This window comes from Epinephelus lanceolatus, chromosome 7, assembly GCF_041903045.1.
Source record: "Epinephelus lanceolatus isolate andai-2023 chromosome 7, ASM4190304v1, whole genome shotgun sequence".
NCBI lineage: Eukaryota > Metazoa > Chordata > Actinopteri > Perciformes > Serranidae > Epinephelus > Epinephelus lanceolatus.
Genome location: NC_135740.1, coordinates 33,680,885 through 33,705,544, shown reverse-complemented (window position 1 = coordinate 33,705,544; position 24,660 = coordinate 33,680,885). Strand labels below are relative to the sequence as shown.

Below are 24,660 nucleotides of genomic sequence, written 5' to 3'. Positions count from 1 at the left end.
ACTGCAGCACACTGGACAGATTTTGGAGGTAACTGTAGTGTTCACAGAGCTTAGCTAAGCTTGTCTATTAGTCATAAGAGGCATCATGTGGTTTTGTTTTCATTGGCCAAATTTTGTACTAAGCCTCAAACTGAGTAATATTTTTTACATTCCAATGTCTGAATATTCTCAAGGTTCAGTGCTCTTTGAGAGGGTTTACTTGCATTATTATGTTATTAAATTGTATCAGTGGAATAAAATGGTCTTAAAATGATAATATCATTTTTCGCCATTATTTCTGGGACGATATATCATCTAACAAGAGTAATTATTGTGACAGGCTGAGAAAATGTAACATATCCTCTCTTAGATTTGCTGCAGAAGATCAAGACACCATCTTCATGTTATTGAGGTTTAATGTACAGCTGATGAGTATAGGCGCCTGTCTCTTTTAGCCATGAACATAAACCTTCACACCAAGGCTTCGTCATGCAAGGTTGGCCTCTATTACTTATCATCCAGCATTCCCAGTATATTTCTTGCAGCATGCTTTAAAGATGCTTTCCCATGTCACTTGAAATTAAATTTGATCCCAGCTGTTTTAAAAATTCACACTCCAAGATGTATTCTCTGAAGGATTTTGCTGTTGGTGCTATTTTTAACTTGGTCGTGGCAACCCAGAGGCCATCAGTGCTTTCCATGGTGACCTGCAGCATAACTTGCCACTTTGCCTTTAACCCTACATTAACCTTCAGAGTCACAAGCAAAACAGTTGAATCAAAGCATGCCTAGACTGCGTGGCTGCTACTTAAATGTCAGCCTGGGGGAGAGTTTCCTGATGGCAAGCTGGGTTGAAAACTCAGAATCCATTTTAGGAGCCTTTGTGAGCATATGTTGTAAAAATTTGGTCTTGAGGAGAAAAGATTTAAGATGTTAACCCCCTAACCCCAACTCTGTCCTTCTCTACAAAGCAGTGAGAGACTAATCTACAATATATTTTACCTCATCTTGTCTTACATACAGACTTTTGAATACATGTGATATAGTTAAAACGGTGTACAGTGGTTTTGATGTGAGGAGGCACATCTGATGAGCACAGAGAGGTGCTGTCCTACAGGTACCATGACAACACCCTCAGTGATACCATATTTGATAAGCACCTGCAAGATTTGTATCACCAGTGGCGCCTCAGTCCAGATCAGCCAGACTGGCCCTTTTTATCCTGTTATTCCTCTTGGAAGGAGTGCAGTCCTTTTTAGCATTAAAGGTCAGGCTTGTTGGGTCAGGGCGTCCTCTGTCAAGGAATATTATTGTTAGCATTCCTGCTGCATGAGCAGCCTGAGATATGTATGTGCTTACGCAGACACAGCTATAAGCTGAACAGGAATAATGAATGAAAATTGCAAGTGTGCTAATAGTTTATTTGTTTGTTCAGCTTCAGTGTAATGACATGACAAATAAGTGACGCAAGCAGCTAAGAAAATGACAGAATATCTTCCTTACTGTGGTGTATTTCTTTAATTTACTCAATTACTCTGGATCAACCTTATTTTTGTTGTTAAGGTCATTCTGTAGATATGACCTCTATCATTTTAGTTTGGTTATTAATAATTCACAGAGCCAGGTCAACGAGCATGTGCAATCAAGACTGCATTATTAGCCTGTTTGCAGTAGCAGATGGTTGATGGTTGAGTGATATTGCAATAGAGAAGTTTAAGTAATATGGCCTTTGCCGTGAAAGAGCACCTCTGCATATTTTAAAAGTAGAAGTGTATTAAATTTTTGTGACCTTACCAGAGGCGTTCATTAATTCAGTGGGCGACCTGTCCTCACTGAAAAATAAAGGAAAATATCACATTAGTTCCGTTCAGCTGAAGCACACAAACACTGTGATCAAAATAAGGCAGGTAAAATGATCAGGAATAAATCATTGTTATAGATTCTTTAATATTCGACTGATCTGAGATATGACTGTCGTTGCTCCACCTCCCAGTTTAATCAGAGTCAGAATTAGTTAGACATACCAGTTTTAGCAATATGTAAATTAACTGAAGTATGTTTAAAACTTTGAATGCTTGCAGCCCAGTTTTTAGAGATAAAAAGCAGACTTCTCTCTGAGCACACAGTGAACTGGATGGCAGCTTGCATGTTAATGCCTTTTCAAGCCGCATTTGTTTCCGACCCACCGCTTTCGGATCTGACTATAATGCATCCAACTTGTGTCTTGTCAAATGATTTCAGAGGTTTAAGTGCTGCTGCATTATTTGAACGGCGAAGTCCACAGCTTGCAGACGGCTTTTGTTGAAATTTTCTTTGTCCTCATAGTTTCTGCAATGTGCCCAAATAATCGTCTGGAACCTTGAAGGCCCATCACGCTTTAGGCTGCTCTAAAGATCTGATCTGTTGAAAAGGATTGGTTGCTGTCTCAAAGTGACCTGTGGAGACTCTTACAGGAGCAGGGGCTGTGATAAATGGTGAATCTAATCTTACAAGCTCACAGGTTTCTCGCTTTCGCTCGCTCTCGTTCTCCCTCTGCAGCATCGCTACCTGCAGAATATGTCACAGCTCACCAGCACGCAGACGAACACATATATGACTCCTGCCTCAGACAACAGGCACCTTGTTCTCTCTATACTATGCATGAGGATTGTTTAGATAGTTTATTCAGCTGAACTGGCTGCTGGCAGATCTGGCTGTAATGCTAAGATGAGTTATTGCTGAGGTGACAGCTCATCCTATGGCAAACAGGAGTGGCTGTACAAACCTTTTAACTTCTGTGTATCTATATAATGCTAATATTGTATTGCTTATTTAAGACAAGGAACAATTGTGACATGACACACAGGACACAAACAATGACATTTACATGCGCAAAATGTTGAGATTTTTGCCCTTATTCTGAAAAAGACAATATTCCTACTAAGCTGTTTACATGAGTAATGACAATGAATATTGTTGGTGAAGATTCTTAGTCATCCAGGTCGTGGTACTCTTAAGTGCTATATCGTAGGCAAATGGACGTACTTGAGTTTCTTGAAGACGTGTCACTCACCTCTCATCCAAGAGGCTTCCTCAGTTCTAATGGACTGGTTCAGAGTCGCAGGCTTTAAAACGTGTGTATGTGTGAGCACTTACAGAGTCGTTGACATGTTGTTGACCCACCCTGCCATCATGAGTGCCATTAGGGTTAGATGGGTCCAGGTGTGAATGAGTGTTAAGCCGAGGGATCTCAGGACGACATGCAGCCGTAGATACTCCAATTAACGTGCCCTAACATGCCACTTATCATGTCAAAATACAAAAAGATAGACGGGGTTGAGCCACTTGGTATTTCAATAGGATTTTTCAAAGTTTTCTTATCTTGTTTCTTGTGTGATGATGCAGAGTCATCTTTCATTCAACCACCTTCTTGAAAAGGTCTGTGATATTTGGGCGTATCCAAAAACCTGTTGATACCCAAGTCTTTCATAATGTTTAAAAGCAGGTGTATTGCCCTTTTGACCAGAAATGTAGGTTTTTCTTTTGGGCATCCATCTCTACTTCAGCCTTGTAAACTTAGCGAGTTAGTTTGTGTACGATGCATCCATGACAACGAACAGAGCCGACCACGTGTGTTGAAAACTGTGGTAAAAACCCCAGTTGAGATGTATATTCCTGATGCGCAAAATGGATGTCCAGAGAATGCTATTAAACTTCGAATAATTCGGCATATCCCTCATGTCTTATTCGGAAAATGCTATAAATGCTATTGTTAAAAGGCCTAAACTGTTGACATGACATCAAATTCAGAATATTGCCATACTTGAAGTAATACCTGAATATTAGCGCGCATGTTAACATAGCCAATCACCCATACACACAGTGACTATATATGAAATTAGTCAAATACCTTGATTTGTCTTACTCACCTAACCATGAGCTACACATTTCACAAGGTGGTATTTATACATCTTTATCAACTCACTGGCTCACTTTGTAAATCCTAATAACCAAATGTGAGCCTCTCATTTTAGCAGTATACCATAATTAAAAACCTAACTGTGCACATGATGAACATAATAACATTACCATCACAGTTAGTGTTGCAGTACTGCTTGTACAGTGTTTGCAGTGTTACAAACACAGACAGACGTATCTGGAAAGGATGTTAAACAGGAGGTCATTCATCCATAAAGGTTACTGATCCAACCAGTTGTTCAACTTTATGCAACTTCCGTGTGCAGTTGCATTTGCATATGAAATGAGTTGGACAAGGAGAGACTGATGTTTCATCTTTAATGCCAAGTCAGACATTATATAACCACCTGTCCGACCATACAGTCACCATAGATTTATATATATATATATGCATTTAACTCATAAGGAAGATAAAACAACTTTATGATTCATATAAGGTTTCTGCAAGTTAACTGTCTGAGGTAACTGTGATTGTATAAGCTGTGGGTTGCTAACAGCTGTGGTTGATTTGATGATAGCTTTTGTGGTTGAATATTTGTGTAACTCCCGCTGCAGAGATTGACCACCTAAGCAGTGTGCTGTGTGAGACAAGTGCGATAAAACCCAGTAGTTTTGTCACTTTTTTGTATGTCAACTTTTTTTAAAATCTGCTTTTATGGAAGTAAAATTTCAATCTGGAAAATGATGAAGAACTTCTGTCATTTACACGTGGTAAAAAAAGAATTAAATTTGTGATGAAACTCTACTACTCTTATCTACTTGTCTAAATAATCTACTGCGGTAACCCAGAGTTTATCAACTGTTAAATCTTAAGTCATGTTTTCTGTTCCTGTTAAAGCCGTGTTTAGATAAAGCAAACAGGCTTATTGGCAAAGTAGTCCTATGTTTTTAATTATGATAAATTGAAAAATGACTGCCTAGAATGAAGACTCAAAATACCTTCTTATTTCTATAGTCAAAAATACTGATTAGCCTCTAAAATAAATGGAAACCCCAACATAATATAATGCATTTAATTGTGGAAAGTGAGTATAGTGCTTCTTTAAAAAGTGCTAAACAATTCCAATTACATTTTTTGGGCCCTACAGTTGAGCTGGAAGAATAATTAAATAATCTTTATTCAAAAGTAACACACAGGTTTGTGGACAGGCAGGTGAGCTTCAAGCTTATTTACTGTGATAGTCTTCATCTGGCAACAGCTGGTTAATGTTGGTTTGTATTCACGGCCCCTGGCAGCCCATTTAGAGTCAACCACAGCCCATGGGTGGGTCTTAACCCCGTCGTTTAAATAACGTAATCTGCTGTCATTGCAAATAATGGAAGTCTTGCAAGTCATGGTGCAGAACATCCTCATCACCTGTTGGCTCCCCTCAGGGTTCCTCTTTTTGTGTGTTAAGTGATTTCAGTGCCCTTCACATGTGGAATTATGGAGACGTTAGCATCATTTTAATTGCATTTAAATCCACCTATAGATGTTTAAAATTCATTGGGAAAGAGCTGTGTTTCATGTAGTTTTTTTTGGATGTTTCATTGCTTAGAAAAGGTGTAAGGTGCGACTAAAAAAGGAATCCAACAAAACTTCCTGACATGTCAAATGTTCAGCTGACAGTTGTTTAACTTACACAAATCTACTAAGACATAGACATTCATAACAATTTCCTGCAGTGTCAAACCTTTCTACTGTGCTGGAAATGTTGATAGATGTTAAAAGTTCTTCTGATGGCTGCTGTTTCACTATATCTGTGAGGGAGTAGAGGAGTCACTTCTCTCACATCCTCTTGATCCTCAGAGTACTGCCAGGAAATAAAATGTACGATCCATAATCATCCATTAAGCAGAGTGTTAAATGAGCTCTTTATCTTGCCCTGCGTCAGAGGAGGAAGTAACACAGTGTAAAGGAGTAACTAGACAGTAGGACACAGCACACTTTACCCCGTGAGACCAGAAATAAGGATGGAGTGAGGAAAATAAAGTGATAAGGAGAGAAAGACAGGTGATGAGGACACGATGACAGATGTATTGGAGGAGAGAAATGATAACGCCAGCAGGGCCTTGAGGCTAAACGTTAACCAGAGCCTTACCAGCAACTATCTCTTTGTATCTCCAGAGACAGGCTGAGGTGGTAACAATGCATTAGCACTACCAGGCTCTCTGACTGATACCCAGTGGGGTCACCAACATTAAAATGATCTGCTCAGATTAGCGTTCATAAAAAAGAAAACCAGATGATCCACTTGGATATTGGAAATTACAGAAATACTGCAAGTGACAGTAACAGCCTGAGAGGAGTATACATTATGTCACACACACGTCATCCATTACACACATTCTCCCCCACTGACACACAAACAAACACACACATACATTATCTTTGTTTGCTTTGACATTTGCAAACCAAACACACATCCATGTATGGTATTTGCATAGTTCAGTCTGCTTTTCCATTTGCTTTCCAGTTTATGACGGCAAACTTTGACCTTCTATTTATGATGATGATGATGATGATGATGATAATGATGTACCACATAAATAAACACACAATTCATGATATCCAGCAACCTTGTCACAATACTGCTTCCATATAATATTATAACTGCCTGTATATGGATTAATTTTTCTTTGTTGTGCTACAAGACGCTGTCCTCATGCTAGCTATTTTTAAATTCACTTCAAATGCCCACAGGGCCTGTAGAAATACCCAAATAGAGTCAAATCTATTTGAATGTCATGTGTTTGTCTATTTAAATAACGTCATTACGCAAAGGTAACTACTGTAAACATCACCCTACGCACCTAAACACAGCTTTAAAAGCAAACGAGGGCCAGAAGGATTTTAACTTTTTAAGCTAAATAAACTGAACAGCTGACATGTTTATACTACTCAATTTAAATTACTGAAAGATATTGAGCTAAACTGATTTGGTTTGTATTTCCTTTTCCTTTTCCATTTCAAGTTGTGCAATCTCAAAATCATGTGGCTCAAATGGGATTGGAGAAATTCAGGCACCAAAATTCAATATGAAAAAAATCAAACTTTACCATTTAGTCACTAGTGATAAGCAATCAAGCTTGAGTAGAATCGATCAGACCTCTCATATGATGGTAGATGAGTGACCGGAAACCCTGTGCATCTATCAGACTTCAACTGTAGTTTTTACAGGTGACTCAGAGGTTATATATTTTTCCTTTCTTTTCACAGAATCTGAAATAACTCCACTTAAAGACTAGACTTTGTTGAGTGACACAAAGCTGACCCTTTCTTGACCCTTGCTCTGCCACGGCTCTTCGTCAGGCTCCTCTGTGAGGCTGGTATTATGGTGCTGCTGTCAGAACAATGCCTCGCTCTTACTCACTCGCCGTCACTCTGTCCCTTTCACTCACTGTGGATAGCTCTGCTGTACCAGGCAGTCAGGACGACAGTGAATGTAAAACTCCTTTAAAATTTTGTGTGCTAACTCAGTTTAACGTTAGCTCTTTTCCTCATAACTCTTCATCGTGCTCGAGGACGTTCCACAAGTGAAAAAAGCTGCAAGTGTGCTCGTCATGTTTGATTCAGTCTAACAGGAATGAGACAGTGATATCACTAATGTTAACCTCCATATGCTTCACCCCCTTTAGATGGGTTGGAGGCTTTCCTCTTTGATATTCTGCGTGTGTAATTGTGACGGTTTTTGTGTGCGTGCGTGCGTGTGTGGGCATATATGTTCCCTTAAAGTAGCTGTTCTGACTGGGCCCTCAACGCGGCTGTAAATCACACTGCTGGAGGTCTGACTCTCAAGCTCCACCAGCCTCAATATACCACCATCACCGCCAACCCCACCCTACCCAGCCCCTCTGCAGCACTGGCAACATATCTCACGTCTGCCAGAAGCTCTTTACACCCCTTCGCCAGCTCCCTTCTTCTTCCTAATTATTCTTTATGATCATTGAGTCCACTGGTCTCTGCTGTTTGTCAGTGTCACACACAAACACAGGCGCACCTGTCTGTGCAGCAGGAAAGACTTTCTGAAATGGGTGGGGCAGGGAATGGTGAGGTTAGATAATATGTGAGCAGATTCTGAGAACTAACCGTTTGTCTCTCTTTTCTCTTGTCTCCCTCTCCTCGGCTCCCTCCTCCACCCGTGGCCTTGTTTGCTGCTTGATGGCGTCTGCAGCACAGCCAAATATAATGTCCTCACCTTCCTCCCACGCTTCCTCTACTCACAGTTCAGGAGGGCAGCCAACGCCTTCTTTCTCTTCATTGCACTGTTGCAGGTAAGATGTGCTGGTTTCTCTGACATACGAAGAAACTACCTTTATTAATGTTAAATCATCGCACGTCTCTGCTTTGTTCTCATTCCTGTTTGCCATGACCTAGTCACCATCTCCAAAGATCATGTCTGTAATTCCATACACGCGCAGACAGTCTCACTCTCACAAACGTACATACACACAGACACAGTACTGTATATATCCTGATAATGAATAATACATGTAATACTATGTGTGCCTGCTTTAAAGGGAAACTAGATTTGCCTGCAGGCTTAACACACTATACCACATATTACATGCCTTGGAAATGCACGTGGTGCCGTGCGTGGCTGTATTTTGATCCTTCACTGTACCCCCCACCACTACGCTGCAGTGTAGTGGTGCGACATGGGACAAAGGCAGCACGCTCAAATACTATTCCAACTGATGTGGAGCCACAAGTAGAAGAGCAGGGGTGATGTGAAAATCTTTAGCATCAGATTTGTTTAAGAAATAAGCTTCTCCTGGACAGAGAGTCCCTGGTTATTAGCACTGCTCATGTTTTGATTACTACCCAACAGCAGCCACAGATCTTAACAGCACTGACGCTGTTTTGATTTCGATACCAGCAGAACAAAGACTTTACAGCCTAAAGGAAGTTTGCAGTGGTTTGCCTGCATACTGTAGGTCAGCATTAATCCCTTTTAAGGATACTTAAAGCCTCAACACACCGATCATTACTACACGATTCAAAGGAGCCAAAATCCATGTCTCAGGTATCCACAGCTTCACAGTAAAGATTAAATAATGAGAGAAGGAAGGCTGCATGGAGCTCAGATTCTGTCTTTACCTATATCCGCGCTGACAGACTACCCTACGTTAATGAGAGCTTTGAGGATGGGAAAGGGCTCTATCCAGTGACCTTGAAGTAGTGGCTTTGAAAAGCAGCCAGTGTGAATCTTCATTACCTGCCATGTCGATGTTGCGACCTTGAATAAAACATCTATGCAGATGAGGGAGACGAGAGATCTGTTTTGTTCAAGTTTCCTTCCAGCAGTAAAACAGTGACGGTCTCCTGTGGCCCTCGCTCGGCTTTAATTACGAGACTGTTAATTTTGAAAGACTTAAAATAGCCAAATCATTAAACATTCAGTGGTGAGGAGAGCATTATAATAGCACTAAGAAAGTTATTTGTGCTGAATGTTTCTCCTTTAACTAAAGAGTTTGCATTTAGTTTTGAGTCTGTCAAATGCTTGTTACAACATTTGTGTTAGTGGTGGTGACTCATGGATCTGAAACCAGGCTAATAAAGCACAGCACTTTGATGCTAATGATGACACCACCAACTGTGTGTCTGTTTGTTTTAGGGCTCCACCTAACAACGATTTTGATAATTTATTAATCTCTTAAATATTACTGGGATTAATCAATTATCTATTGGAAAAAAGCAAAAAATCTAGAATTTCTTATTTGCAGCATTTTAGTTAGAAAACAGTACTTGCTCCTTGTCTTTTTGTACAATGCCCCTTCAGACAACTTCCAAATATAAAACTAAATGCAGGCTACAGATAAGACCACTACAATACAAAACTAAGTAAATGGACATTGGAGGTGTAGCCATGCACTGAGAATAAAAGTGAAATCCAACTAATACATATGTTTTATCAGATATTGCTATTTTTTTTGTAAATAAGTGATTCATTTTTGACTGTCTCTGACTAATGGCATTAAATATTCCAAACGCTCCAAAACGTTATATTATACTTAAGTGTCTTTCCGACATAAGTTCGCTAATTAGCTAATTTTTGTGTCCGTGTTGATGGACAAATGCACAATTACAGGTTATCAATGTAGCCAGACATTAGCTTTATCAAGTGTTAACTTTAGAATAACTTTACCAGGAGCCTTAGCTTTATCAAGTGTTAGCTTTAAAATAGCTTTACCAGGAGCCTTAGCTTTATCAAGTGTTAGCTTTAAAATAGCTTTACCAGGGGCCTGGCGGCTATAGTCATCTATCACAAAACAGACAGAAACATGAGAAGTGATTTTTGTATGTTACATTTGTTTTTAAATTAACCTGTTTTTGTGCATTTGTCTGTCAAAATGGACACAAATCTGCTGCAGGTGGCAGATTTACAGTAGCTAATGCTAAAGTGTGTCACTGGAGTTTATGCGATATTTCATGTCATTAGTCAGACACAATCTAAAGTGAATCCTTTATTTCCTCACAACAGAAGTTTGCTTCAGAGACAGCTTGCTCTTGTACTTCATCATGTGAGCTACACAAGGTGCAGCATTGGTGAGCTTAATGCTTCCACCTTAGCAGATGTCGCAGTGCATGTTGTGCAACATAGACCCAATTAATTAATGATTACATTTGTTGCCAACTTTTCTATAATAGATTTTAATTGATTTAATTGATTAGTTGTTGCAGCCCTAATGTGTATGTTTAAAAAAGCACAATTCTCAATCTAAAACTGTCTTAAACTTGTGAAAGAGCTGACAAAACCATTCATTCATTCAGGTCAAAAATAGTGTGAAGAAAAGGGAATTTCTGTTGGCTACCATCATCCTTTTAAAGGTGCCAACAAGTAGTTAGGTTTGGGACTGGAGCTGGTTGAAGTAAAATCTTTACCTTATTTTGAGCCACGAAAGTACCCAGAAATTGTGGTCAGCTTCTGTAATATTCTTATGTTCTGAAAAATTGTGTGTGTCTTTTAGCAAATCCCAGATGTGTCTCCCACTGGTCGCTGGACCACACTGGTGCCGCTGCTCTTCATCCTGGTTGTGGCTGCTGTCAAGGAGTTCATTGAGGATCTGGTAAGACAAATGTCAGATATTATTTGATACCAGTGTCAGTGTTTGTTTCACCCTGTTCAAAGATCCTGCTCTCAATGAGAAATTTTGACTTCAAAAATCATAAAGACCTTTTAGTCCTCAAAGTACTATAGAGCATACTGATTGGATTTATGGCTTGAAGATGTACAGAAGGATATATTATCTCACAGAAGTGATATTACTTGAAAGCCCTAATCTGCCCTAGAAAAGCATCGTTACTGCAGGGTTCAGACATGTACACATCAGATCACTCACTCTGCAGATATAAAAAGGCAATCAAACTTTTGATCAACTTTTATAGCCATCATGGTTGTTGATGAACGTAAACAGTATGGACGCAGCTACATTGACTATATTTAGTAAAGTGTGGTAAAAATGTTTGCAGAGCAGAAATGTTTTATCCTCAATTTGTCTGTGCAAAAGAAGTCATTTTAATCCATAAATTACATTAATAAACTCAACATGAAATATATAAAGTAACATTAAATTCTCTGAATGTTTTATGCTTCTTTACCAGGAAAGTACGTCAGTAGTTCTCAGTTGGAGTGATGTACCTTACCTTGCAGAGACAGTCCCCCCATAGAGGGTGTGAGCTTTTGTTTTGTCTCGTACTGTACAGTGTGTCCTGAGCTGTTCCCTGTGCAGCAGGGAGGAGGCACTGATGGTTATGAGACCACAGCAGGATGCTTCCCAACATATAGACACATCGTCAGACATAGACATGCATCTGCACATGCTCATTTCAGAGGTCACAGCTGTGCCTACTGCACCCGCAGTACTCATTCAGTCAATTAACCTAGATACTGAATGCTCATGCACAAAGGCAGTTAGTACTAACAAAACAAAACAACTGTCTGCCCTCGGGCAAGTCTGAACTGTTGAGCAGATGCTTGAAAAAAGCTTATGCAGTTTATTTAGTATGAAATAAGGCAGCACGATATGAGGAAAATATGCGATAACATTGTTGAATATCGTAAATATTACTTGCAATGACTGAACTGTCTTGTGTCAAACTCTTGTGAGAGGTCGTCCAAGAGTTCAACTCTCGGGAGTTCCTGCGTCATTTTGTTGATGTCAGCAGGCAGCCTTGCAGTTATATCCTGTTTTCCTTTTCACACAGTCAGAGGCGATACATCAAGTATCTTCCTTCCCTATTCTCCTCCTTGTGAAGGGTTTCCTGCCCACCTTGAAATCCTAATCCATTTCAAACACGGGAGCTGCTGGTCTACCATTGCTTCAATCAGTAGTTTGTATTATTGTGTGACTTTGGTGAGTCCAAACTAACCTTTTAAACACCAAAGTCACACAATATTACAAACAGTGGTAAACCAGCAGCTCCTGTGTTCAGTGAGGTAAAATTACTGTTTTTTTCAATGGAGTCTGGCTCTGAAGAAAGCATAGATAAGTTTCACTTTGCGTTCAGTTCCCCATCAGAAAGGGGCTGGCTATTTGGGAAGTACTTAGCATATAGCTGGATAAATGAGACTTGGATTGTTCTGCATGAGTTGTAGGAGAGTTTGTAAAGAGATGTTTTGCTATAGTTTTGCTGTTGTTAAACGCAGTCGCTTATGACTTCAATTCATCAAGAATTCTCTTTGTTTTTGGATTCTTCAATCATCGTGTAGGGGTGCAAGAAAAAGTTTTCTTCAAGAAGAAGATTTTTATTCAATTTTAACAGTATTACACAATGCATAATCGCAACAAGTATCAAACTTAAAGCATATATATGACGGGAACAAAGCCTGAAATCCAATCACAAACCTCCTCATTCCACTAACTCCTAATAACAGCCGGAATATCGTCAATAGGACAGTCCTACATCTTCTGAATAGTGCAAAAAATGACAGATAAGCTGAAGATGCCTATGTAAAAGGCAGGTTCAGAATAAGTACTTTATCAGTATACACTTACAGAAAGCACCAAGAACAAGAAACAAACACAAAATCTTAAGTTATGATGTAATCCTTTAATTCGTCCCCACTTACTCTAGGGAAAGAAACATTTAACATTCTACCACATGACCCACGAACTTGCAAGTGTTGAAAAATAGTGCCGACACACAGAATACATTTTTTTAACATCCAAATGGCAATAAAAAACGTATTGTGCAGCCCTAGTGTGAAAGATTGATGTCAGTATTATTATGTGGCATCTTTTTATTGCATGAATTCTTGTTTTCCAATAAATTAAAGGCTTCAAAATATGTTTTTCTCTCTGCTGGCAAGTAATCCTCAGGCCCATTTGAACTAAGCGAGGGAATGTTGCATTGTACTGTATTGCAGTGACCCTGCAATGCGATCCTCTATGCAGGTCCCAGTGGACAGTTACTCTATACTATTAGCCTCTATCTCGTGCTGAAGGGACCAGCGCAGCACTTTCTCTCTCGGCCTGTTGTGAAAAACATGGGAACAGAGTGGTGATGACTCTGTCTTTATTGCTGAAGGTCACCTGCACACACACGTCTGTTCCCTGTACTGCGCTGTCCCTCACAAGTTGACCTGACAGGGCAACATCGACCCCTACCTTCATGAATCATGCACTATGGACACACACTGTACAGCCAGCCGTATATTACCGTGTTGCTGGCTGTCTCTGCTGCGGCAGACTCAGGCTGTTCTGAGCTGTTCAACTCTCTTTTTGGCTTTAAATGCCACAAACTGAAATGTAATAGTGTGAATCAAAATGGTGTGTGGCGCACTTTTACACAGTATCACTGTGAAAACAGCAGCAGAAAGCCCACAGATTTCTTGTTGTGTGGTTCCGTCACTACTGCATCATATTAGCTGAAGCCATATTAGCAGGTTAATCAAGTAACATTGCAGATGCTCTACCCTTTTATCTTTTGCTGCTTTCAGTTTTCCCCCCTCTATGGCTGAAGTCTACAGAGGCCTGATACTGCAGTATTTACGCATAACCTCTGCATGCTACTCACCCTCCACTGCGCTGTGATTACACACATCATCTAAATACAGTACATCTCCCTTTCTGCACATCCGTTGGGACCAAAGGAGCAAGAGTGGAAGAGGCAGAGAAAAAATACGAGAGGGGAGAAAGGCAGGAAGAGTAGGGGGGAAATGTATATAAATACAGTTTCACTCCTACTACAGGTTTATAAATAGAGGAGGGTCTGTGCAGCCAGAGCAGATAGTGTGAATGAATGAAATTAGCTGACAGCTCTTGCACAGGGGATGATGAATGAGCTTTGTAAAGGTCTCTACTGTTGCAAAACTTTTTTTCTGGGTATAGTGCAGCGGGTAAAAGGCTGAAGCCCACAGACACAGCCAGCCAATTCATTAGACACTACAGCATGTTGCAGGGATATTAAAACCTATTAGATTCAACTGGAGCCCGGAGAGAGGAAAAGAGTAAGAAACAGACACTTTGGAATATAAAATCAGAGAGAGAAGGACTTAAAGGGATAGTTGGGATTTTTTTGAAGCAGAGTTGTTTGAGGTAACTATTCATAGTCAGTGTATTACCTACTGTAGGTGATGGAAATACTGATGAAAATCAATATCAGCGCAAGTGTATGCTATATTTAGAATATTTTCACAGATGTACTTTGCTGTCAGACAGACCTTTCCGATGGGAAACTGAACTGAAAGTGAGCATTATCTGTTCTCTCTTCAAAGCCAGACACAAAGCAGATTCAGTTTATTTGTTGCTGTATAATGGTTGTTGTTCAGAGGGACTTTACAATACAAGCTTTAATATGACTGGGTAATGGCAGCTGTAGCATTAGACAGATGCTTTTGCTACTGTAATGTTGCTAGATTGAGTCCACAGGTCATTGGAGAAATCAGGCCAAGGAGAGTGAATACCTCTCCTTCATTAGCAGCTGTGTATTGGTGCAACCCACTTCACCTTCAGCTGCTCTGGTTTTTCAGTAAACACTTTTTCCTCTTCCTGAAATGTACAGTACAGTGTGCCAAATTACCCAAATGAGCTTTAAATTGAATTCGAATGAGACTAAATTATAACGGATCTTCAAAGTAAACAGATTATTAGCATGGACGTGAGTGGATTCGTCCTCTCTTCACTAATCAAGTGCAGCACATGTTGCTTTTGGAAGCCACATTGTAAAACACAGTGATTATTTATATGAGACGGACCCAGCAACACATTATTACTCAGCGTGATGCTAGTTGACAAGCTGTCCCTTGGAATCAGCTGTTGAAGTCACAGTTGATTGCATGACTGTTCAGCAGACAAGAGGGACATGAGGGGAAATAATACTGCTGATTAGTGTTTTGATGCGCTCACAGACAGTACATATAGGCGAGTTTGTTCCCTTCGTATGTTGACTCCATTTGTAAAATACTGTACACTATTTACTGTCCGATGGTGAAATAAGGATCACATGTTTCCTGCCACATTTTTCAAATTTGTTTCATTTTTGTTTTACTATTTCCTATGAAATTAACTGTAACTCCTTAGATGCAGAAGCTTCCATCAGGGCTGCCCCATGTAACAAACTTTATGTCATCGCTTTAATCCAGCATATTCTTTCTCTTTTTGGTTAGTCCTGTAAAGCTGGATGAGTATTGAAAGTTTATCTCTCCACAAGGTCCGTTTAGTAGATGTTCTGGTGCTTTTAATTGAATCACATGAACTTCAGCTGCAGATTATTTTCATGTAATCAGAGATGTTCAAAATGTTCTTTTTTTTGAGCACTTAAAGGCCATCTTGTTTATGTAAGCTGGAGTGTCATGGCAAAAAAGTCTCTTTTATTTACTGTTGCTGTGCAAAGCTTTAATCGATCAGATCTTCTTCAGGCACAAACACCATTAACAAATATTACAAACGTGCACATTGATTTAACTGACAGCAAAGCAGATGAACCTGAAGGAGTAGATCAGAACAGATCAATAATATAATGAGATAAAACAAAAACTACAAAGATGTTTGTGGTTATTGTAAAAAGCTTTTATACATAGTAATTTAATTATTAAGCTGATGTTTAAATGCATATTTGTATCTTAACTACTCAAAATACAAGGTGACTAAAGATGGCAACCATGTTTTCAGTTTTGGCAACCACAAACGGATGTTGGTTGCCAGCCTGGCAAACACTTTTAAAAGTTATTTCTGAGCCTTGTACTATTTTGTATTCCAGTTGTTTAAACCTGTGATTTTTTTTTAAAAAATTTCTCTCTTTTTTTTTTTTACTTTTAATAGCCACCCTGAATTCCCACCCAACCCTCCCTGTTCCATAGACTCCTTCCTAAAGTGAGCTGAACCACGTAGCATTTAATTCAATATTAAATATAAACATAATCAAAGGAGAAAGAAAAACGTAAAAAAAATAATAAAAAATAAAAATAGAAAGGTAAATAAACAGACAAAATAAATAGAAAAATAGGTACGTAAATAAGTGTGTATATATATATATGTGTGTATAAAATCATATGTTTGTTAATTTTTTGTTAATGAGCTGGCAGGCAAAGCTTTCGATTTACTGGCACATCCACGTCCCAACTCTCACCTATGGTCATGAGCTTTGGGTAGTGACCAAAAGAATGAGGTCGCAGATACAAGCAGCTGAAATGAGTTTCCTGTGTGGGGTGGCTGGGCTCAGCCTTAGAGATAGGGTAAGGAGCTCGGACATCTGGAGGGAGCTCGGAGTAGAGCTGCTGCTTCTTCGCGTTGAAAGGGGTCAGTTGAGGTGGTTTGGGCATCTGATCAGGATGCCTCCTGGGTGCATTCCTGGCACATCCCACTGGTAGGAGGCCCCGGGGCAGACCCAGGACACGCTGGAGGGATTACATAGGTCATCTGGAAAGGAGCTGGGAAGCGTTGCTGGGGAGAGGGACGTCTGGGGGTGCTTTGCTTGGCCTGGATAAGCAGATAAAAATGGATGGATGGATGGATGTTTGTTAATACTGTATATGCCTGTGAAAGATCTGATTGATCAAAATGTTGCACAGCGACAGTTAATAAAGTGAAATTGTGGGAGAAAAGAAGTGTGCAGATTTTACCTTCTTCAGTAATGTCTCGGTTTGCTCCAGTGCCTGCTGAAAAGTTTTTATGGATGTGCCTACTTTGTTCCCTCCTGTGTAAACTGAGGTACAAATGGGAAGAGTTAAACATCAGCGTTACCAAGATTAGGCGGTTTCTTATTGGGGACACCAGTGTAAAAACTCTATTCTTGCCTGGTGCTGTAGGGGGCACTGGACGAAGGCACTACTCTGTACATTGTGAAGGTTGTGAAGTCCTAGTGAGTGTAACTGCAGACTGCAGGTCCAGCTCCCTTTCTCACTGTAGTACGTGGTGCTATACAGTGTCAGCCTCTTCTGCTCTACTATAAAATTCAGACTTTAGGCTTTTGTCACCCAGGGTAGTTAGCTTCTTTTCTCCCTTGTTTGTTTATCGTTACTTTTTGATAATGTACAACAAAGGATAATATGTGTGTCTTTTCTTCCTTACAGAAACGTCACAATGCTGACAGTGTTGTCAACAAAAAGGAATGTCAAGGTATTGAAAACCATTTGTTCTTCAGGTTTTTTGAATTGGAAACTCTGTGTGTCGTTGGTTTTACTAGAGAACATGCTATTGTATTTAATGCAGACGTGTATCTGTTGCCAACCAGCAAATAGGCCTTAATAAAAACCTGATTGTCTGCATTGTCACAAGGCTCTCATTATGTTCTTTGTCTCTTCTACCTCCTCTTTCTCTCTTCTCACTGCAACTTCCTCCGTCTCTGTCATTTCTCACTACAGTACTGAGAAATGGTGCCTGGGAGATTGTGCACTGGGAGAAGGTATGTACCCACCATGTGTCACTAATGGTCATTTCCACCAGCTCACATTATATCCATCTAGAACAGAAAACAGATCATTCATGTAATGTGCTGTTGTCAGTTGGAGAAATCTCTCACACACTGTACACACACAAACACACACACACACACACACACACACCCTCTGACCCCTCTAGTATCCAGCTGCTAATTAATCCAGCGTTTCCATGTGGACGGTCATTAGAAGGCAGCGCTGGAGGACAAAGAGAAGCCTCCTCTCTGCTCTCATAATGAAACAGTTTTATTACTGTGGCTGGAACAATTTGCCTAAAAGCAGGAACAACACCAGGCAGTGCAGAAACGAGGTAGATTTGGACCGTTTGATAATTGGTAATATTGCCTCATCCATTAGAGCGTACATTCAGCGTGCAGCAGTGCAATATAGGCCGAATCTTTTCTTCCTGCTCTCGGGGATATGAGACATAATAGTTGATTTATCACATGAGGTATTTGTTGATTTGTTCTTGAGAACTAAATTAACAGCAGGAGATGTTGTGTCTGTGTAAACATGTTGCCGTCTCTACTCCTGGTTTGATAATTGCACGTTATTATTACAGCAGTAGAAATGTAATATATTAAGATGGATATAAAACAGACAAATAGGCTGACAGATAGATGTTAGTGTGCATCAGTTATTGCTGAGATAACTCACTTACATCACATATTTAAGACATGTTGCACACCATAACAAGATGCTAAAATAAAACAACATACAGTGACTGTCAGTGTATGATGGATTCTGACAGGTGGGGTTTAGAAGGTACACAAAATTAGATTAAGTAAAACTTCACCGACCAATAAAGAGACCTTTTCTGCATCGGAGTGATGAGACAGCACATGGTCTCTGTAACTAACAAAGTATGTGATTCATACATCGAATTGGTTCCTGCAGGGTGAAAATCACTGTGTTTCTTGCTGGTATGTGAATGTCCCTCCCTGTTACACACACACACACACACACACACACACACACACAGAAATCCTCTCTGAAAAGGCTAGCTTTAAATAATTGATGCGTTTCACATCTTCATCATGCATTTTGTAAAAGCAGCTTCTCTCCCAAATTTGTGTTTGGTCTCCAAGTTCCTTTAACTTGTAACTTTTTCAGGGCAGCTCGAATGAGGCCAAATGATCGCTTGTTATTTTTGCCAAATATCAAGATAATTTTTATTAATAAATGGTCGTTACAGTTGTTTATACCATAAAAGACTAACATGTTTGAGTATTGCTGATACACTAATGTTTTCTCATGACTAAATGTTGTTATTTACTCACATGATAATTCTGATTTGACAAGTTTTATACAGTTTCTAACACCTACCTTAACCTACTTATTTTTCTCATCTTTTTCTTTGTGACCAAATAAACTATAATGTCCTTCTCTTTAAACCTTTAATTATGTAATTAATCAGCATTTTGATGCTTTTTGTGTTATTGCTGCCATTAATGAGTATTGATTTTTAACTTGTTCAAGTTTTTTATTTATTTACAACTTTAGTGGTTAGAATATAGATATTACATTAGGAATGTAACAGACCTTTTGTGCAGCCATGATGAGCTTTTTGAATGAATGTAATCGTGATTGTTTCTTCACAGTTTTTATGAAAGAAAATGTACTTTTTTTCTCTGTAGCTGAGCTGAAGTCCTCCGCTTCCATTGGACCACCATGGGACCTTATTTTGGGAAAAAAATATGTGCGGTAGTCAGTGGAAAAAGACAAATAATTTTGATCCAGTTAAAATTGTGCCATAAACTACATTTATGATGTTTGTCAGATTTAATCAAATGGAAGAGTATGTTTTCAATAAAACTAAATGATACCACAACAAACTGCAAATTATCCTTTAAAATGGACAAACATTATATTTGTAATGCATGACACAATTCAAACTGGATAAAAAAAGGATTTGTCCTTCACCATCGACTTCTGTACATATTTTTTCTTCAATAAGGTCCCATGGGGGATGCTGAAAGGGGAGGGACTTCACCTTCGCCTCTCTATGGTGGAATATGCTGAGTGTTTGCACCTGTTATGCAAGCTTCAGCAGTAACAGAAAAAAGCCTCCAACTGTGTCTGTACTGTTTACTGCTTTAATGTACTTACCTTCTTTCTCTCACCAGCTGTGCATTTTTGCTCCTGGTGTAGAACTCATGTTTCCATTTATGCTGTTTTATAGGCCGTGCACAGCAGTAACCAGTTTATTTTCACAGGTTGAGGTGGGCGATATTATTAGAGTAAATGGCAGTGATTTCGTTCCTGCGGATGCTGTCATTTTGTCGTCCAGGTATAGGAGTCCACCCTGCTGCCAGGCTATGGGGAACTTCTCCCTTCTTTTCTACTTCCTCTTGCTCTCTCTCAGCTCTCCCTAAAGAAATGATGGTTAGATAATACACTGAACCAATACTGTCAACGTGGTTTAAATCCTGCATTTGTAAATTTAATTGGGATTTAAATTTTGTTTAGGAATACATACGTTGTATCTTGTTGTGACACCATCATTTCTCTAGGTGGGACAGTGGTAATGTGATATTGGATTAGGACTGATCAGTCATGTCAACATAAATCAACCTTCACCTTTTCAAAAAAACATTTGGATCTCCTGCAGAGCGAACATTGATTCTGTATCTTTTAAGATTCTTTACGTTAAAATTGATCAAAAATTGTATTAAAAATACACTTTGATTTCGAAAATCTCTTCCACTGGCACGACTTCAACCACAACTTCCCACGTCACTACTTTCTTCAGAATCTTTGTAGTATTTTATATTTAAAACTTCACACTTCCTCACAGTTTTATCGCTAACTTAACCCTGCTTTTTTTCTAAATGGTTTTGTGAAAAGGAGAACAAATGACCAATCATTCCCTCTGACCATACAGGACTGATCATTGTGCTCTTCTCATTTTTCTCTCCCCTTATGTGGTTGCTGTTTGTCTGTCTGTCTGTGTTTTCTGTTTTTTTTTTTAATCCTTTCATCCCTCCCTTTTCTTTCTCATCCTCTCCTCTCCTGCCCTCCTCCCCTTGTGCAAACAACTGCCACACCTCCTCTCTCTCGCCCCCTGCTGGTGTGTGGTTGGTAATATCAGGTGGCTGTTGGGGAAGTAGTCAGAGCTGCAAATGGGGATCACCTCCCGGCTGATCTCGTCATACTGTCGTCCAGGTCAGGAAACCGGCAACATTACCAACAGAACAGCGGCGGGAGAGATAGGGGCTGTGTGTACTGACTGGGACGAGGCGTTGTAGCTCTTCTCTCACTCGTGACACAAATAAGGGAATAGTTTAAGGAAGGAAGGGGCCTGTGATTATTCTGGCAATAATCAGATGTTGGAATGCCGCACTCAATGACACAGTGTTCCTTCCCTTATTATCTACATTGTGGTTTTGGCAACCATAATACTGGCCGCTTTTACAGTCATTTCATTATGTTGTATTTTCATCATGACTTGTACAGTAGACCTGTTTCAATGTTTGGCTGAAACTTCTAACACCGCTCAGAGTGAATGGAGACATCTACTATTACAGCACAGGAGCACATGCTCCTTTTGAGATACTCTTTTGATTGGGTGTGAATATTTTCCATATTCTTGCCCTTTGCATGGCTTGTATGGCACCCTAAATGAAACAGTTTAATTTGATGTGACAGTCTGCATGCAGTCACATTCCAAGATGTAAAGTTAAAAACATCTTGGAATCATAGTTTTGCTTACTTGCCACAACATGTTACTGTCATTCCAATGAGCTCATCCGGTTCAAACGTTATTGCTCTATTAAATAGGAAATTGTAGTGGTTAGCAGCATTGTCGCATTATAGGATAGAAGGCTCCTGCTACACAACCGATCATGTTTACAATGCCGTTATCAGCTATTAAATGGCTGGGTTTGTTGTAAAGCAGCAATGTATATATGACGGGAGGCACAACATCTAGTAATGTAGGTGTTTTTTAGTTACCCATTGCTACATTTCCAGCAGGAATTCTGCCAGCAAAAGTGGGTGTTTGTTACCGAGCCATCGCTGCATTTCCAACGGGGATTGTGCCACCAAAAAACGGTTGTTTTTATACCGAGCTGTCGCTGAGTTTCCAGTGGGGATTGTGCCAACAAATGCAGGTGTTTTTTAGGAGGCCATCACTGTGTTTCTAGCAGGGATTTTGCCACCAAAAGTGGGTGTTTTGTCACTGAGCCATTGCTGCATTTCCAGCTGGAGTGTGCCACCAAAATTGGTGTTTTTTAACGAGTCGTTGCTGCTTTTCCAGCGGAGATTGTGCCAACATTGTGTATCGAGCCATTGCTGTGTTTCCAGTGGTGAGTATGTCACCAAAAGCAGGTTTTTTTATTTAGCCTTTGCTGTGTTTCTAGTAGGGATAGTGCCACCAAAAGTGAGTGTTTTTTAGTGATCCATTGCTGCATTTCCAGCAGGGACTGTAGCATCAAAAGTGGGTATGTTAAGCCAAAACATGCTCTTTAAGTTATCATAGTTAGGAGTGTTTTTTGTGCCCAAACCTCACCACACATTAACCTAAGTTTTGCTGATGGGCCTGTAATAGGTGATAACGGCATTCTAAACACACTCGTTGGTGTAGCAGGAGCCTTTTATCCTATATCTGTAACACTGATTACCACTACTAATGCCTATTTAATAGAGTGATAACAATCGAAATGGATGACAAGCTTAGGTGTAGTTCAGTCATTTACGAACACTATTAGAGCAGTATTTTGCTCTTTTATGAAAAACACAAAGTTCTCATTTCCCGGCCATCGCAGCAGACTTCTGCTCATTTCCATGAGACAGAGCTCTCATTTGATGGCTAATAGCTGCTGATTCCAAACCTCTCATTGATTGTGGTTGGGCTTTAGTGTCCAGATCTGTTTTTGATTTTCCCTTCCACCCTGTGTGTGTTTGGACCAGCCTTCGGTATGAATAAATCACTCCATGAAAAGAGTAGCTAACCAGCGACCCAGCTCACCTTAAGCACCGGCACGCTCTCACTCTCTGTCGCTGTGCCCAGAGTCTGTCACAGGCCCATTTGTCTGCTCTGTTTGTTGTGCTCGGCATGCCTGCTTGCTCATATATCCCTGCTGTGGTGTTTCTTCCCTCTCCACTCCCTGTCCCATTGCAGTGTATTTTAGACAGTTAAACTCAGGTAGCAGCAAACTAAGATGTTACCTCTGTCTTAAGGACATTAAGAGGGTGACTTTCACTCAGTCAGACTTTGATTTAGTTTCCTGTTCCTGAGTGACCTTCAGGCTGGCATGTAGCATCTTTGTTTGCTGTAATCTAGTCCTGTATCAGTGTTCTATTGCAGACCCTTTTTATAAATCATATTTAGTTTGTAAATTATTGAGACTGAAATTTTCATAGAAAGTTATGTTATTATTGGTAAATAATCATTCTCTTTTTTATTGGTCTACAATTAGGGGTGGGAATCTCCAAGAACCTCTTGATTCGATTAAATTTAGAGAGCTACACAGCGATTATAAACGTTCATTGAGTCTTGATGCGTCAAATTTTGGATTGTATACATGATTTATTTTTTTCTCACTATGTGACTACTTACTACTTTTAAAACTTAGCGTATTTGTATTGATCCACAATTGAAATACACAGATGAGTTTACTCCCATTATATTTTATTTATTTTTACGTGCACGCATGTTTACGTCTGCTACGTTTCACTATCTGGTTGGTTTAGCCGTAAGAAAAGTAGAGCCAAATTTTACGCAATTGTCACAGGCGATCGTAATGTCGAGGGTTGTGTTTCAGATTTCCGATTATTGGCTTTTCTGCATCAAGACATATTCTTATAGGGGGGGACACTGCAGGTGAAAACTGCACTTGTCAGTTTTGAGATTTTTAGCCTTTTTTGCCGTCATAACGTCTTCTGTCAGACTAGTGGAAAGAAAACATCCAAAATACACATTTAGGTGTTAGTTTAGATTTCTGTTCTAGAAATTTACTTTTAGATAGTGCCTCATTTGCATGGATAAACTAAATTTAAAATTCAGGAAACTGATAAAACAAAAAATGATTGTTGCAATATATATAATCCACTGGGAAAGTTTCATGGTGATGTTGATTAGTTAGATTTTTACCCTATCCACCTGTAGTGTCTCCTCTTAAGAGAAAATGGCGATGCATTCCCCACCCCTACGTACAGTAATATATAACTATAATCATATAAGATAGTCAATAGCTGAGGTCATATGTACTGTAATATGTGAATGAGTGGCAGTTGTCATATTATATTACCACTCCAAGTGTCTGTATCCTCTGCCTCCGCTGCAGTGAACCACAGGGTATGTGCTACATTGAAACATCTAACTTGGATGGAGAGACGAACCTTAAAATCAGACAGGTGATTGTCTTTTTTATTCTTTCTTTATACAAGTTATTGTGCATACAATGTGAACTAAGGGGAATCTCTGCAAGTTTGCAACACAATTTGATAATAAAAAATGAAATCGCTGCTATAATTCTACCGTAACGACATCAACAGGGTCTCCAAGTGACTTCAGACATAAAGGACATCGACAGCCTGATGCGTCTCTCCGGGCGCATGGAGTGCGAGAGCCCAAACCGCCATCTGTACGAGTTTGTCGGGAACATCCGCCTGGATGGACACAGGTGGGCTCAGTCACAGAGCTCCATGCCTGGCTCTCTGCCCCTCTTACCAACTCAATAGCCCATTAGCCAGGAGCAGAGCCAGGATCAGTGCATTATGAGGTTTTAGGGATTATTTAATCTTTCTGCAGAATAAATGAAAGCACCTGCCTCGGTTAGATTTAATTACATATTTGTTTGGAAGCTCTGCCATTGTACCGAAGATGCATTATGCCTGCTTTTATGATATTATGGCTTGA

At 39.7% G+C, this 24,660-nt stretch overlaps 1 protein-coding gene across 5 annotated transcripts in view; it reads left to right on the top strand.

Moving 5' to 3' along the window:
• atp8a1 (ATPase phospholipid transporting 8A1) overlaps positions 1–24,660 on the top strand; it is a 143,028-nt gene that overhangs the window by 21,735 nt on the left and 96,633 nt on the right. For 3 of the 5 annotated variants that reach the window (XM_078169460.1, XM_033633450.2, XM_078169461.1), the window contains exons 3-9: positions 8,091–8,190; positions 10,888–10,986; positions 17,433–17,478; positions 17,724–17,764; positions 20,890–20,963; positions 24,086–24,155; positions 24,297–24,424. In XM_078169460.1, coding sequence (XP_078025586.1) covers positions 8,091–8,190; positions 10,888–10,986; positions 17,433–17,478; positions 17,724–17,764; positions 20,890–20,963; positions 24,086–24,155; positions 24,297–24,424 — 558 coding nt within the window. Of the gene's footprint in view, positions 1–8,090; positions 8,191–10,887; positions 10,987–17,432; positions 17,479–17,723; positions 17,765–20,014; positions 20,089–20,889; positions 20,964–24,085; positions 24,156–24,296; positions 24,425–24,660 lie in introns of all 5 variants that reach the window. The other 2 variants (XM_033633453.2, XM_033633451.2) reach the window with 1 other exon arrangement.